General features: G+C 55.0%; 1 protein-coding gene across 14 annotated transcripts in view; it reads left to right on the forward strand.

Moving 5' to 3' along the window:
- Ptprf (protein tyrosine phosphatase receptor type F) overlaps nt 1-14,413 on the forward strand; it is a 68,503-nt gene that overhangs the window by 37,347 nt on the left and 16,743 nt on the right. For 4 of the 14 annotated variants that reach the window (XM_032899258.1, XM_032899261.1, XM_032899270.1 and 1 more), the window contains 9 exons: nt 1,529-1,798; nt 3,097-3,678; nt 3,901-4,037; nt 4,516-4,660; nt 8,294-8,599; nt 9,198-9,391; nt 12,082-12,108; nt 13,406-13,523; nt 13,599-14,177. In XM_032899258.1, coding sequence (XP_032755149.1) covers nt 1,529-1,798; nt 3,097-3,678; nt 3,901-4,037; nt 4,516-4,660; nt 8,294-8,599; nt 9,198-9,391; nt 12,082-12,108; nt 13,406-13,523; nt 13,599-14,177 — 2,358 coding nt within the window. The remainder of the gene's footprint in view (nt 1-1,528; nt 1,799-3,096; nt 3,679-3,900; nt 4,038-4,515; nt 4,661-8,293; nt 8,600-9,197; nt 9,392-12,081; nt 12,109-13,405; nt 13,524-13,598; nt 14,178-14,413) is intronic. The other 10 variants (XM_032899264.1, XM_032899276.1, XM_032899287.1 and 7 more) reach the window with 6 other exon arrangements.

Genomic DNA, 14,413 nt, shown 5'->3' on the forward strand with positions numbered 1-14,413 from the left:
GAGCAGACCGGGGCTGCCATTCGCCGTGACTCACTTGGGGCTGCCAGTGTTGGGATTCCCCTTGTAGGACTTAGTGAAAGTGGCATAGGAGGTGCGAGTTCTGCCCAAGGTCCTGTAGGCTGGCCATGGAGCATCAGGAACCACGCACGCAGAAGCGTGTTAATCAGGGGAACGAAAGTCGTCTGTGGAGAGCGCGGGAGTTAGGGTGAGAGGTGAAGGGACCGCAGGCGTGGTGTTTAGATGTTGTCAGTGGCATTACCTATGTGTTTGGAGGGAAATGGATTTTGAAAGATGTCTCAGGCAGACCCTTAGTACAATCCGAGTGACTTTCACTAAATGTCTCAGCTCTGAGCTTCAGTTCGACCCCTGGGAATTGAGGTGAGGTTGAACCTGGTAGTCTCCTTGGGGCTTCCACCTCTGCTTCTGTGACCTGGGGGCTATGTGACCTGCTTCTTACGTGGTACCATGGGTCCTCTGCATGTCTGGACTCCCCAGCAAGAGTCCTTAGAGACCTGTGCTCTCATAGTGGCCCGCAGGTCACTTAGGCTTGCTGCTTGTCCTCTTTGGCCCTTTGTGTAGGGTGACCATCTAGGATGCATATGAGCCTCTGTTAGCAGCTGCATGACCTGCCTGCATGCCAAGCAAGCCTATGTGTAGCTAGGTCTTGTCCACCTTACCCCTCTGCATGCTCTGAATGTCTGTACCAGGCTTGCCACTTGGGGTTTGGTTTCAGGCTTTGCCCTGGACTGAGAAGCCCAGGACAGTTTCTGGCCAGGGGAGTTCAAGGCTGGGGTTGTAGCTAGGCACAGCCATCCTCCTTGAGAGCTTTACTCACTGGTCCAGAAAGCCGTCTGCTCGGCACCTCATCATGTTACTGCCATCATCATGCCCATCCTGCCCGCGGACCACGTCCCTGGCCCGCCCAACCCCTTGTCCCTGGACTAGCCCTCCTAAGGGGCCATCCACATTGTGGGTTCCAGGCTGACCTGCACAGCCAAGGCCCAGCAGGTAGTTGTGCCATTTTCTCTTTTCTCCTGGGGTCATGGCCTGGAGGTGGAGACCTTGACTCCAGAGAAGGTGGCCATGTCACCCCCAGACTGATCCTTTTCCCCACCCCAGCCATGCTCGGAGGACCTGGTTTCTCTCATTGGTGCCCCCATCTGGTCCCTCTGGAGACACAGGAGGAGGGGAGTCAGGAGTAAGCAGGGGTGGTCATTGGAGGACCACCTGGACTGTGGCCCTAACCAGGCCCGGCTCCTGCACTAAGTCCTGTGTGACCTTGGCTGAGTGTCCCATGCCACAAGATGGGAGCCTGGTTATGCAAGTTCTCATTAAGAGGTGTTCCAGATGGTCCCTGAGTGCAGGGACTACTGTTCCCAAAGTGAGGCGGGAAATGGTGAGCCGGGCCCCGGGGACGCCACTCCTCCTGTCTCTGACAAGAGAGGCTTCCTTGATGAGGGGCCCCTGCCCTTCTGTCTGCCCTTGGGTCCTGCCCAGCCTGTGAGTGCCTCTCTCCCTCCTCCCACAGTGCGCCGCGTGGCTCCTCGTTTCTCCATCCCTCCCAGCAGCCAGGAGGTAATGCCGGGCGGCAACGTGAACCTCACGTGTGTGGCAGTGGGAGCACCCATGCCGTATGTGAAGTGGATGATGGGCGCCGAGGAACTTACCAAAGAGGACGAGATGCCAGTTGGCCGCAATGTTCTGGAGCTCAGCAATGTCATGCGGTCTGCCAACTACACCTGTGTGGCCATCTCTTCACTGGGCATGATAGAGGCCACAGCCCAGGTCACAGTAAAAGGTGAGTACCAGTCGGTGCCCCAGCCAGCCGATGCTCTCCTTTGCTGGAGAGCGTTAGGTCCTCAGGCCTGGGGCAGATAAGTAGGAGCTGGCCTTGAACTCATAGAGCTCCTCCTGCCTCTGCTCCCCCAGTGCACCAGTTCACTTAACTTGGGTGTTTTGTTTTTTGTTTTTAAATAAAAACTAAAAACTGGGGATACAGCTCAGTTGATAGAGTCTTTACCGTGATGGAAGCCCCAGACTCAGTCCCCAGTCCTGCCCAAAGGAAGTCGGGATGTAAGCTAGGATTAATCATGTCATCCACCTGGTCCTACTTGGGATGGAGCCCAAGGCCTCACACACACTAGAGAAGCACCTGCCCGCCCGGCCTTACCCCGTCTCCTTTCACGAAAGCAAAAGGGAGCTTCAGGGGCTCACATTGCTCTGGGAGTCACCCAGGAACATCAGCTGGTCTCCCACTCTCAGTTTCTGCCAGCCCCACAAAAACACACTATTCTAGTCCCCTGCCTGCCCCTCCTGTCCCAGACAGTGGCTTAGCGTCTCCATTCAGGCCTTAGCACTGTGAGACTCCCCCTCCCACAACCCCCCCCCACACACACCCGTCCAAGGAGAGGCCATGATTTTTCCTCCTGTTCTTGTTCACAATTAACCATCAACTCATTTGCTGATTCTTTCCCCAGACTATACATTCCAGAGCGCAGGAATGTGACCACGAGCCGTCGTGGCACAGAACAGGGTTCTTAGGACTTAGTGGTCATTCTTCTCGGAGAGACCGTGGGCCGGGATTTTGCCACCTTCATTTTGAGCCAAGTCATGGGGCCTGGTGGTGGGGCTAGCAAGTTCATGGCTCTTTCTGAACTCTAAAGGCCAATTCCTTGGAAGATGTGTGTGTGTGTGTGTGTGTGTGTGTGTGTGTGTGTGTGTGTGTGTGTTATAGGTGGTACAAGTGAGTGTAGATGAGTGACAGGTACATCTCTGCCTAATCTAGGCATGTGAACGGTGTGGGACTTGATAGGCCAAGGTCTGTTTGTTGGGTGAATCACATGTGCTAATGTGATGATCCAATGTGTGCAGGGGGCAGGGTTGGGGGTCCTAAGGGTGATGTGTTTGTTACATACCAAAGGGCTCAGGGCTCCCTGGACCACCATGCAGCTGCCCCAAGAAGTCACTTTAAGCTCTTCAAGCCTTTTTCGAAGGAGGGTGTGGGCATCAACCACACTTGGGTGGCCATACCCTGTGTTTGGTTGATGCCTTGATTTGTCCTCAGAGTCATGACATCTAACAATTCTTTCTCCTCAGCTCTGCCAAAGCCTCCAATTGATCTTGTAGTGACAGAGACAACTGCCACCAGTGTTACCCTGACATGGGACTCTGGAAATACCGAGCCTGTGTCTTTCTATGGCATCCAGTACCGTGCAGCTGGCACAGACGGCCCCTTCCAGGAAGTGGATGGTGTGGCCAGCACCCGATACAGCATTGGTGGCCTCAGCCCTTTTTCAGAATATGCCTTCCGTGTGTTGGCGGTTAACAGCATTGGGCGAGGACCACCCAGTGAGGCGGTGCGAGCGCGCACGGGTGAGCAGGCACCCTCCAGCCCTCCACGCCGTGTGCAGGCCCGAATGCTGAGCGCCAGCACCATGCTGGTACAGTGGGAACCCCCTGAAGAGCCCAATGGCCTGGTACGGGGATATCGAGTCTACTACACCCCAGACTCTCGACGCCCCTTGAGCGCCTGGCACAAGCATAACACCGATGCAGGACTCCTTACCACCGTGGGCAGCCTGCTACCTGGCATCACCTACAGCCTCCGCGTCCTGGCCTTTACCGCCGTGGGTGACGGCCCTCCCAGCCCCACCATCCAAGTCAAGACACAGCAGGGAGGTAGGTAGAGGGGTTCGTTCTGGATGATAACAACAGAGGCTTGGGCACAGCCCCTCCTGTTTCCTCAGGCTGTGAAATTTGGAGCTTGGGAAGGGCGAGGGGGCCATACTCCACAGATAAGTAGTCACTGGAGATGCAGGCAAGCTAGTGAGAGCTTGGCACCCTCTCACTGGGCCTTGGGAGGTGTCATGAAGCTGACACTGCCTGGGGTGGGCATTGCAGTGCCTGCACAGCCTGCAGACTTCCAGGCCAAAGCCGAGTCGGACACCAGGATCCAGCTGTCATGGCTGCTGCCCCCGCAGGAGCGGATCGTCAAGTATGAGCTGGTGTACTGGGCAGCAGAGGATGAAGGCCAGCAGGTGAGCCTGAGGCTGGGACGGAGGGTGGGGGGGCAGGGGGAGACAGATATCCCCTGGCTCCTAGTGGTCTCTGATGGATGGGCGCACCTAGATTGGCTACAGACCCTAGGTTACTCCCTACAGCTCCATAGCTCTTAACAGCCTATGTGGTTCTGAGGTCTGCACCGCCCCCAACCCCACTCCCACCCCACGCTAGAGGCAAAGCTTCCAAAGTCTACCTTTGTTCTCTTGGGTTCGTGGTCCATGTGATATTGTCCTAGCCTTGAAGCTTCCCCTAGGGTCATAGATCCCTGGTGGCCTTTGTGATCTTTGAAGTGGCTGTAGCATGAGTCAAGCCATGCATTTCTTGTGACTGTGTGGGGTGGGGCTGTCAGAACCACAGTGGATCCTCTGCCAGCTGCTTGCAGCCCACATGGGGAATGACCTCTGAGTGGCCTTTGAGATCTGAGCCGCCTGTAAGTGCTCTCTGCTCTTCCAGCACAAGGTGACCTTCGACCCCACCTCCTCCTACACTCTGGAGGACCTGAAGCCTGACACACTGTACCACTTCCAGCTGGCTGCTCGCTCAGATTTGGGGGTGGGCGTCTTCACTCCCACCGTAGAGGCCCGTACAGCACAGTCCAGTAAGTGTCTGCTAAGGCCACCCTTGTCAATCTGGGCTGGTACACTACACACAGGCATAGCCACTCCCCTTCAAGCAGGTGGGTGGTGAGGCCTGCTGAGTCCAGTGTTGGACTCCAGGCTGGGCTCTTGAGTCTGGACCCCAAGAAAGGACAGGTAAGTGTCCTGTGAGTCTGTGTCCAGGCAGTGGTGGCCTTCTCCGCTCCCTGCCCAGCCTTCTGACCCTCTCCTACCCCTGTGACTCTTATATCTTGCACAGGTAAGTTCTGTGTGACTGCGACTCTTCTCTGTCCTCTGTCCTTCTCTTTCCATACCTAGATCATAGCACTGATTTGGTGGGCCTGCCATTTTTGAGACCTGCCTAGATGCCTGTCCTCCTCCCCATGGCCCCACATCTCATCACCCACATTCCCCTCCTCATACCCCCACCACCACCACACGTCCTTGGAAGCTATGTGATCTCTCTGAGGCTCTGCACTCGGGGACAGGTCCATGAGAATGTGACTGTGTGGCAGCGTGTGTGTCCCCACATCTGCCTGTGGGAGCACAGTGGCTCATGTGACAACATGGCTGTTTGTAGAACCACCTGGAGTTTGTGTGAATACCCAGCCAATAGAACCTAAGTGTGTCAGTGTGTGGGGCTGTGACTGTGTCCATCACACCCAGATTGTGGTTGGGACAAGATGGCAGATTGTAACTGTGGCTTGGTGTGATACTAGATGGCTTGTCTGCGATCAGTATGCCGGTATCTTCGAGGTTGCCTATTTGATAAGATGCTCATAGTTGTGACTGGCTGGATGTCACCGTGAAACAGAAACCATAAGCACGACAGTGTCACTTAAGTCTGTACGAGGTGGGACTGTGTGCAGAGATTGCCTGACTTCGTAGTCATAAGTTCACTCTAGAAGCCTCTGCGTGCTCTGCTCTGGTACATGGCGAGAAGGGACGGCCTGTATCCATAGGGCTGCAGTGGACTGAGGCATACAGTGGTGCTTGTAATTACCCAAATGAGCTCTTAATTACGTTTGTGCAGAGTGAGCTGGGAGGGTAGAGAGATGGGAGTACAGGAGCCACTGTTGGTGCAAGGTCAGAGGGAAACACTGTTGGTGCAAGGTCAAAGAGTTCAGTCTTGGAGATGGGACACTGCACCTAGCCTGAAGCAGGCAGGGAAGCTAATTAGGTAAAAGGAACAGGGAATACGGTGGCCCTGGGCAGGAACTCTGCAGCCACCCAAGCTGTACCAGTCGGGGTGGCTCTGAAAATGGGCAGGTGAGCCAAAAGGCAGAGACCACTTAGACGCCTCTTCAGTGGACTAGGCGAAGTTCGATGGCTTGGTAATGGGGGGGGGTATTGAGTAATCTAGGATACCTCCTAGCCAGGCTTGGTGATAGATCACAGATGAGGAGCAGTGGGGTAGAGATATGGAGGTACATTGTGTTTCCGGTGGGGGGTTCCTATAGCACGTGCCACACACACCCCTGTCAGTTTCGGGCACCCAGATTCAAGATGCTGTGTCTGTCAGGGACAGAAGTGTGGAGGTGTGGTGGGGCCTAAGCTGGAGGAGGCAGTCCTGAGAAGACTGGAAATGAGATCTGGGGTGGGAAAGAAGACAAAGAGTAAGTTTACAGCGCTTGCCTAGGGAAGCGCAAGGCCCTGGGTTTGGTCCCCAGCTCAAAAAAAAAGAACCAAAAAAAAAAAAAAAAAAAAAGAGTAAGTTTACAGAGGAAGGCCTGATGGTACTGCTGAGTGACCGAAAGGAACTAGAGGTAGTCGGGAAGCGGGCCGGGGGGCTGTGTGGTAGATTGGGAGGGGCTCGGAGTGTGTGAGGAAGTAAGCCAGCATGCTAAGATGTCATCAAGAGGCTCTCTGTGAGGGGGCTGTAGTAACTGGGGGGGCCGTAGCAATGAGCATGGGGTCTTCTTTGAAGGTGGAAATTCCTGAAGTGCATCCGTGTGCTTTTGTGAGAGTAGGGAGAGGGCCAAGGTGGGAACATGGAAGGAGAGGGGCAGCTGGTAAAGTCTCTGGAGGTAGAAGGAAGGTGACAGAATGTGGGTAAGAAAGAGCTTGACCGGGGTTGGGGATTTAGCTCAGTGGTACAGCGCTTGCCTAGAAAGCGCAAGGCCCTGGGTTTGGTCCCCAGCTCCGGAAAAAAAAAAAAAAAAAGAACCAAAAAAAAAAGAAAGAAAGAGCTTGGCCAGGGTTGGGAATTTAGCTCAGTGGTAGAGCACTTGGGTTCGGTCCCCAGCTCTGAAAAAAAGAAAAGAAAAAAAAAAAGAAAGAAAGAGCTTAGCCTTGGACTCCACTCTTGAGATTGTAAAGGAAGAGAGGGGCTGGTAGCCGGAAATAGAAGCAGGTAATATTGGAAGGCAGAGAGCAAGTGTATATGCCTGTAGGTGAAGGAAGCTGGAGGTCTGGGAGCTGCGCAGATTGACTGAGTTATTTGTGAAGTGGCAGAGAAGTAAACCTCAGCAGGTGCCCAGAGAGCCCGGGGAGAGCCCGCTGGATGCCTTGTCTGCCTGCCTCAGTGCTGCAGTATGGGTCAAGCAGTGGTGGGAAAAGGAGGGGCTGAGGGGATGACTCAGCAGGTAAGAGAGCTTGCTGCGTATTCCTGAAGATCTAAGTTCAAATCTCGGCACCCACATAAAAAATAGGGTATGGTCACATAACGCACCTTATAACATAACACTGTCGGGAGGCTGAGAAAGAAATCTGTGGGGCAGGTACACATATTCACATATAAATACACATGTACATACACCACACACACATGCAAAGATGATAAAGTGAGTTTGGGACTCTGGTGAGAATGGTAAACTAGGGTGCTTTAAGTCACGGCTGAATATTCAGGGCTGTAAGGACGAAAGTAGGTGATGTGATCCCCAAGGGTGAGAGTAGAATGCTGGGGCCTGGGGAGACCAGGCTGGAGCAAGAGGTGGGTGCACAGGGGGAGGTTAAAGGTCATTCCCAGCACTGGTGTGGTGCTCTGCCACTAGTGACTTGGGGTCTGTTGAAGTTACCTGGGCAGCAAACTTGAGGTAAAGGGAAGCCCCTGTATTGGCAGTGGTGTGGTGTCTGGAAAAGTCACCAGGCACAAAGAGAGCACACACTTGCCTCCTAACTCATAAGGAATCTGTGGAATACGTTCCTTCCAAACTGGAGGCCACCAGCTATCCCTGTGACTAGCCTCAGACTTCTGTGAGCTTAAGCACATAACCCTGTCCATGCAGGCACAGGTTAAGGTAGTCTTAAACCAAGGAGGCCTCTGCACCATTTATTCCCCAGAAGAGATTATATTCTCCAAGTGTTCGAGTGTGTGTGTGTGTGTGTGTGTGTGTGTGTGTGTGTGTGTGTGTGTGTGTGTGTGTGTGTGTGCGCGCACTGATACCATGTTTGTGTGAGACGGCATATGCATGGGAGAGGCGCTGTTAGAGCACCATATGTGCATGAGACACTGCACATACTGTGTGTGTGTAAGAGTGGAAAGCTACTTCTGAGGGAGTTAGGCTGCCTCAGCAGCAGTATGCCTAGAGGGCCTCAGGATGGCTGGGTGAGTCTCCAGTCCCTTGTTACTTGGTCACTGTACCTGTGATCCCCACCCTCCATTTGCCTGCTTTCCCCCCATTTGTCTTCCCCAGCCCCATCCGCCCCTCCCCAGAAGGTGACATGTGTGAGCACGGGCTCCACCACGGTCCGGGTAAGTTGGGTTCCACCGCCGGCTGACAGCCGCAACGGCATTATCACCCAGTACTCCGTGGCCTATGAGGCAGTGGACGGCGAGGACCGTAAGCGGCATGTGGTGGATGGCATCAGCCGTGAGCATTCCAGCTGGGACCTGTTGGGCCTGGAGAAGTGGACGGAGTACCGGGTGTGGGTGCGGGCACACACAGATGTGGGCCCTGGCCCTGAGAGCAGCCCGGTGCTGGTGCGCACCGACGAGGACGGTAGGCTGCTGTGGGTAGCATTGTCGTGAGGAGGGGTGGGAACGGGAGGCACGCCTTCTGGGGCTGCCTGCCGAGCACCCAGGATCTTCCCTCCACGGGACCTGACGGACTCACTTTCCAAACATAGGCATAATGGTCTAAACTCTGGGGCGATGTAGTTGGTGGGGTAGCCCATATCCAGGTCCTGGCTCCTGGGCCATCTCCGAGATAGCTGAAGCCTTAAATACCTTAAAGGACTATGGCAGAAGCAGCAGCCCCACCTAATATGAGAGCCAGGGTTGGGAAGATGAGTACAGGAGGCTCAAGTGGACTCTGGCTGGATGCTAAGGAGATGTGTGACAGATGCTGTGAGCCTAGGGAGTTGAAGGTGTGGTACCTCACTTCCGGCCCTTCCCCAGCTGTGTTCCCTATGAAGAAGCCGCCCTGCCAGAGGGGTTCATAGGGATGGCCCACTGCAGGCAAATTGGCCAGCCAAAGAAACAGCATTGGAGCCTTTCCCAAGGGGGCGGGTGCAGAGTCATAGCCCTAGACTTATCTGTTCATGCCTAAGCCAGGCTCAGTTCCCCCACGTCTGACTCCCTCTCTACCTGGCCCCTAGTGCCTAGCGGGCCACCACGGAAGGTGGAGGTTGAGCCTCTGAACTCCACTGCTGTGCATGTCTCCTGGAAGCTGCCCGTCCCCAACAAGCAGCACGGACAGATTCGTGGCTACCAGGTCACCTATGTGCGGCTGGAGAATGGGGAGCCCCGAGGCCAGCCCATCATCCAGGATGTCATGCTGGCTGAGGCTCAGGTATGTCATGGACGGTGCTGGGTGGCAGGGTAAACAGCGACCAGTGTGTCACAGTCACTCCCTCCGGTGCCTGCCCTCAGAGGTGTTTACGCATTTTATGGTCATTGGAGCCACCTCGGTCTGTCAGGGCAGGAGTTCCTGAGATCAGGAGGTGAGGCCCCTGTGCCAGAGAAACAGCATTTTTGTGTTAGGATTGGGAAAGCTGTGCTAACCTTGGTTCTGCTACCCCTCCACCCTGGTAGCAGTTTTCGTCGCCAGTGCTCACAGGGCTATCTCCAAAGACCCCAGGCTCCCTGCACACCGCACTGGCTTCATCCTTGTGGTGTTTGCAGAAAGCACATTTGCTGTAGCTTCGAGCTGAACCGTTGTCTTGGCCAATGCTGTTCTGGGTATCCCCTGTACCACACAGCCAGAGGCAGACAAGACTTTTCTCTATCCTCTATGGCCTCAAGCCAGTGACCAAGGCAAAGCTCTGCGAATAATCACCTGAGTGCCACTCGGCTCCTGACCCCCAATGTTTAGCTCCAAGGCCGAGCCTGCCAGCCCTTTCCTGTTGGAAGCTTCTGTCTTCCTGGGTGTTCTGCCCACAAGCCCACAGTGAGGTCCCTGGAGTATTCTCACCCCCACCTTGCTATTCCATCGAGGAGCACTGAGCGCTGTGAAATTATATGTATGGCCAAAATGAGCCAGCATGTGGGTGGCAGGACTTGGATGGCAGGCCAAGTCTCTACCCTGGGAAAGGACTGATCAAGTATTGGAAAAACTGTGTTATCTGCCCTTGGTTTCCCTGTCCAGAACCAGGTCCTGAGAATTCTTGGGCCAGCACCAAGTCCCAACAGAAAGCGCCTAGATTCCCACTCGAACCAAGTGGGAACCCCATACTCTGCAGGCTGTGCTGAGGGATGAACCCCCACATAGACAAACAGCCTTCACACCTTTGGCTAGGCTTCACCCTCTGAGCCAAAATTCTTTTCTGCCCAGAGGGTGCCCTCTTTCTTCTCCCAACCTGTCTGTGCTGAAGGACCCAGGGGTGGGAGAGGTGGGTGTGTTCACCAGCCTGCATTCCTGGGGCAGGTTGAAGGCTCCTCACTAAGTCTCAGCAGACACACCCGCCCAGAAACATCCAGAGAATGACTGCATCCCGCCCCTCCTATCCCAGGAGTCTGGCGCCACAGCTGCAGCCTCTGTGGTTCCAGGAAAGTCGCTTCGTGTACTTTTGTGTGCTGGTCCCCAACAGTTTGAAGGGGGTTGGGTAATAAGATCAGGGACATTGTCCCCATATTTGTGTTCTTTACGAGGCATATACCCAAGACAAGGCCTGCCCTTGTAGCCTCCTGCCCCCTGGGACTGGGTCATTCTGCTTTGGGCCAGTGGGAGTCCAGATGGTGCACTTATCCAGCCTGGCCCCAGGGCCTAGGTATCCCCTGTGTGACTTGTCAAGGACACCCCAGCCTGCCCTTATGCACCCAGTAGAACCATCTGTGCAGCCCAGGGCCCCAGTACGATCAGAAAGAAGCTTGTGAAGTGTATCCCCACCAGATGTGCACGGCCCAGCCTGCCTCCCCTGAGCTCCCTCTAGATGAGACTTGCCACCCTCCTCCTCCTTTTGTCCCTTCCTTTTGGCTTTTCTCTCACTGTTGTGCTTTAGTCGAGCTAATTCTCTCTCCCTTTTCCTTCTCTCCTCCCCCTACGCCATCAGCCTCTTCCTTGTCCCACCTACCCCTTGGTCTTTCACCTCTCACTACCTGACATAGGCAGTAGCTGTGGTAACTCCACACCAGGGCTTGGGAAGCCCAGGTCTCCTCTCAAGTAAGCAACCCTAACTGGTCCCAGCCTGCTCTGCAAAATACACACGATCATTCCAGGACTCTATAGACTTTCCTATATTCTGTCGCAAAGACTGTAACAGAGCTGGCTCGAATAGCTGGTGCCCAGGCCACTCCAGCACCGGCTAGTGGACAGGACAGGCCAGCTATAGGAGGGTGATCTCACTAGAGGACTCCAAACAGGACCTGCCCCTCACTAGCATGAGGCTTCCCATTAGAGTCCTCAGTCTACATACCCGTTTGCCCAGCATACCAGTGCCCACTGGTGTCAGAATTTACCACTGCCAGCCAAGAAATTAGTTTTCCTATTTTGACTCCAGGCATCTGTAGAGTCAAAATCAGGGGTGTGAGGTCTCCCTGTGCCTCTGGGGTGATGTCCAAGCTCTGAGCTGGATACTCAGCCTTAAATCTCTCTGACAAGCCTGACTCTCGGCCCATTGCAGTGGTTAAGTCCAGCACTTATGTTCTGGGACACTCAGCTCAGGCAACTCTAATTTAGTGTCTCAGCTGAGAGCAGGATGGGTAGACAGACAGACAGACAGACAGAGCTGAACAGCCATAGCAGGACATTGGGACTCCAGGTATATAGCAGGATATACAGTCATCCCTTAGTGTCTTCCCTCTGCCCGAGCTGTCAAGTCTGTCTTCATATCTGACAGTCCACCCTGTCTCCCTGCCCTCGACAGGCCTGGCACACACAGTCGGTGCTCAGTGATGCAGGGACTTGTGTCTGAGTGGGGACTGGTCCTGGGCTATCATCTCAGTGGGTACTTCAGAGCTCTCTCAGTTCTCCATGGGCCAGGTCCTCTCCAGGCCAAACCCTTCACCATCCTGTCTCCCTTTCTCTCCTCCTCCCGCTGTCAGTGGAGACCAGAGGAGTCCGAGGACTATGTAAGTAACAGGTGTGCAAGCACGGGCAAGACTGGGTCAGGCTGGGCTCATGGGACACTCCCCCTCTCCCAGCCTGTGTTGCCAAGATCCACAGGGCACCAGCCACATCCAGAGAAAATTGGCGTGTAGACATGAGCACCAGGCTGAGCAGTGATTGGCGTTTCCTCTAATCCGTACTCCTCGCCTGTCGAGCAGCAATTTGAGGCCAATGTTCACAATCGACCAGAGCCTGGCCCCTGCTCTGGCCAGACAGGGATGGAGTTAAATCCAATCCTGATCGTTAGGCCTTATTGATCCCTAGAGTGAAAAATCACCTGCTCAGGCCCAGGCTGGGAGAAGCACTGGGAGCCAGGTCCAGTACTGGTACTGCTGGAGCCCGAGCCCTGGAGACCCTCCAGCTTGGTCCTGCAAAAGGTTCTTGGCATCATCGGCAGTTGGCCCCACCTGAGGCTTAAAGCTGGAGGGACACCAGGGCTGGTGCTGACAGCCCTATTCCTACTCCATGGTGGTACCCTCCCTTCTTCCTACCTCTCTCTGTGTGGCGTGGCTTGGTCTCCTATGGTGTTTCTCCGCATGTCCGGAAATGCTGGATGTGGGTGTGGGTAGGATCCACCAAGGTAGAAGGAAGTGGAGTGGCTGACTTCTTGGGCATCAGTGGAAAGAAGAGGGGAATGAGTTCCCGGGTTTGGGGAATTCTGTGTCCTGTCTTTTTCTCCCTCTTATGTGGTCTCAGGAGGGATTGGCTATCACAGTTGCTGGAGTAGATGGGGTCCCTCTAACTTACAGCGTTGTACTTTGCTTCCTCCCCCCCACCCGTGTGTGTGTGTGTGTGTGTGTGTGTGTGTGTGTGTGTGTGTGTGTGTGTGTGTTTGCTTGTACTAGTGTCTATAAATGCCCTTGGTCCAGCTAATTCAAGAAGGATGGTAGTCTGTATTTACAAGCCAAGAGGCATGGAAGGTGTCTGGTGCTTGCAAGACTCCGTCTGAATGTGTGTAGAGACCTCATGAGGTGTCACTCACAGCACAAAGGAGGGAAAGTAACAGTGTAGCCAGCCCTTTGTTCTCTGAAAGGAAGAAAGTTGTCTGCCCCAGGCATGGGGCTTCTGGGGTGGGCGGCTCCTAGCCCACGTCCCACCTGGCTGCCCTGCCTCTAGCAGAGTAAGGATTTGTCCAGCTTTACCTCCCAAGACCCTGGTCCTGTGTACCTGGGGCACGCTAGGCTACAGTCTCAGGTGACTGAGAGTCTAGCTTCTCCTCATGCAGTATGATGGGAGCTGCGTTTCCCCCTTCTCTCTCAGGAAACCACCATCAGCGGCCTCACCCCCGAGACCACCTACTCTATTACTGTTGCTGCCTACACCACTAAGGGGGATGGTGCCCGAAGCAAGCCCAAAGTGGTTACTACCACAGGGGCAGGTGAGTGAGGGGTCAGGGACTAAGCTGGGTGGGCAGCAGGGAGGGCGGCACCAGAGCCCAGTGCGTGCTGTTCAGTCCCAGGACGGCCCACCATGATGGTCAGCACCACGGCCATGCACACCGCGCTGCTGCAGTGGCACCCACCCAAGGAGCTGCCTGGAGAGCTGCTGGGCTACCGGCTACAATACCGTCGGGCCGACGAGGCGCGGCCCAACACCATAGATTTTGGCAAGGATGACCAGCATTTTACAGTCACCGGTCTGCACAAAGGGGCCACCTACATCTTCCGGCTGGCTGCCAAGAACCGGGCTGGCCCAGGTGAAGAGTTTGAGAAAGAGATCACGACCCCCGAGGACGCGCCCAGTGGCTTTCCTCAAAACCTCCGAGTGACAGGACTGACCACGTCTACCACGGAACTGGCCTGGGACCCGCCGGTGCTGGCAGAGAGGAATGGTCGCATCACCAACTATACCGTGGTCTACCGTGACATCAACAGCCAGCATGAACTCCAGAATGTCACTGACGACGTACACCTTACACTCTTGGGCCTCAAACCGGACACCACTTATGACATCAAGGTCCGTGCACATACCAGCAAAGGCGCCGGCCCACTCAGCCCCAGCATCCAGTCCCGGACCATGCCCATGGAGCAAGGTGTGTGCTGTGGTCATGGGATTGGCTGCCCAAGCGTGACTGCTCCTAGGGACCTGTGCTGTCCTTGACCCACTGACCTCTTGCAACTGATCCACCAGCTTCTGCTGTGTGACACTTCATGCTCTCATGACCTCTAACCTCTAATGAACAGGCACCGCATTCTTGGGTGTGCGGCCCTGACCTCTGCTGTCCTTGACCTACTGACCTGTCTGCGTGACCTTCCAGTCTCTTGTGAT

The sequence above is a fragment of the Rattus rattus genome, chromosome 1, assembly GCF_011064425.1.
Source record: "Rattus rattus isolate New Zealand chromosome 1, Rrattus_CSIRO_v1, whole genome shotgun sequence".
Taxonomy (NCBI): domain Eukaryota; kingdom Metazoa; phylum Chordata; class Mammalia; order Rodentia; family Muridae; genus Rattus; species Rattus rattus.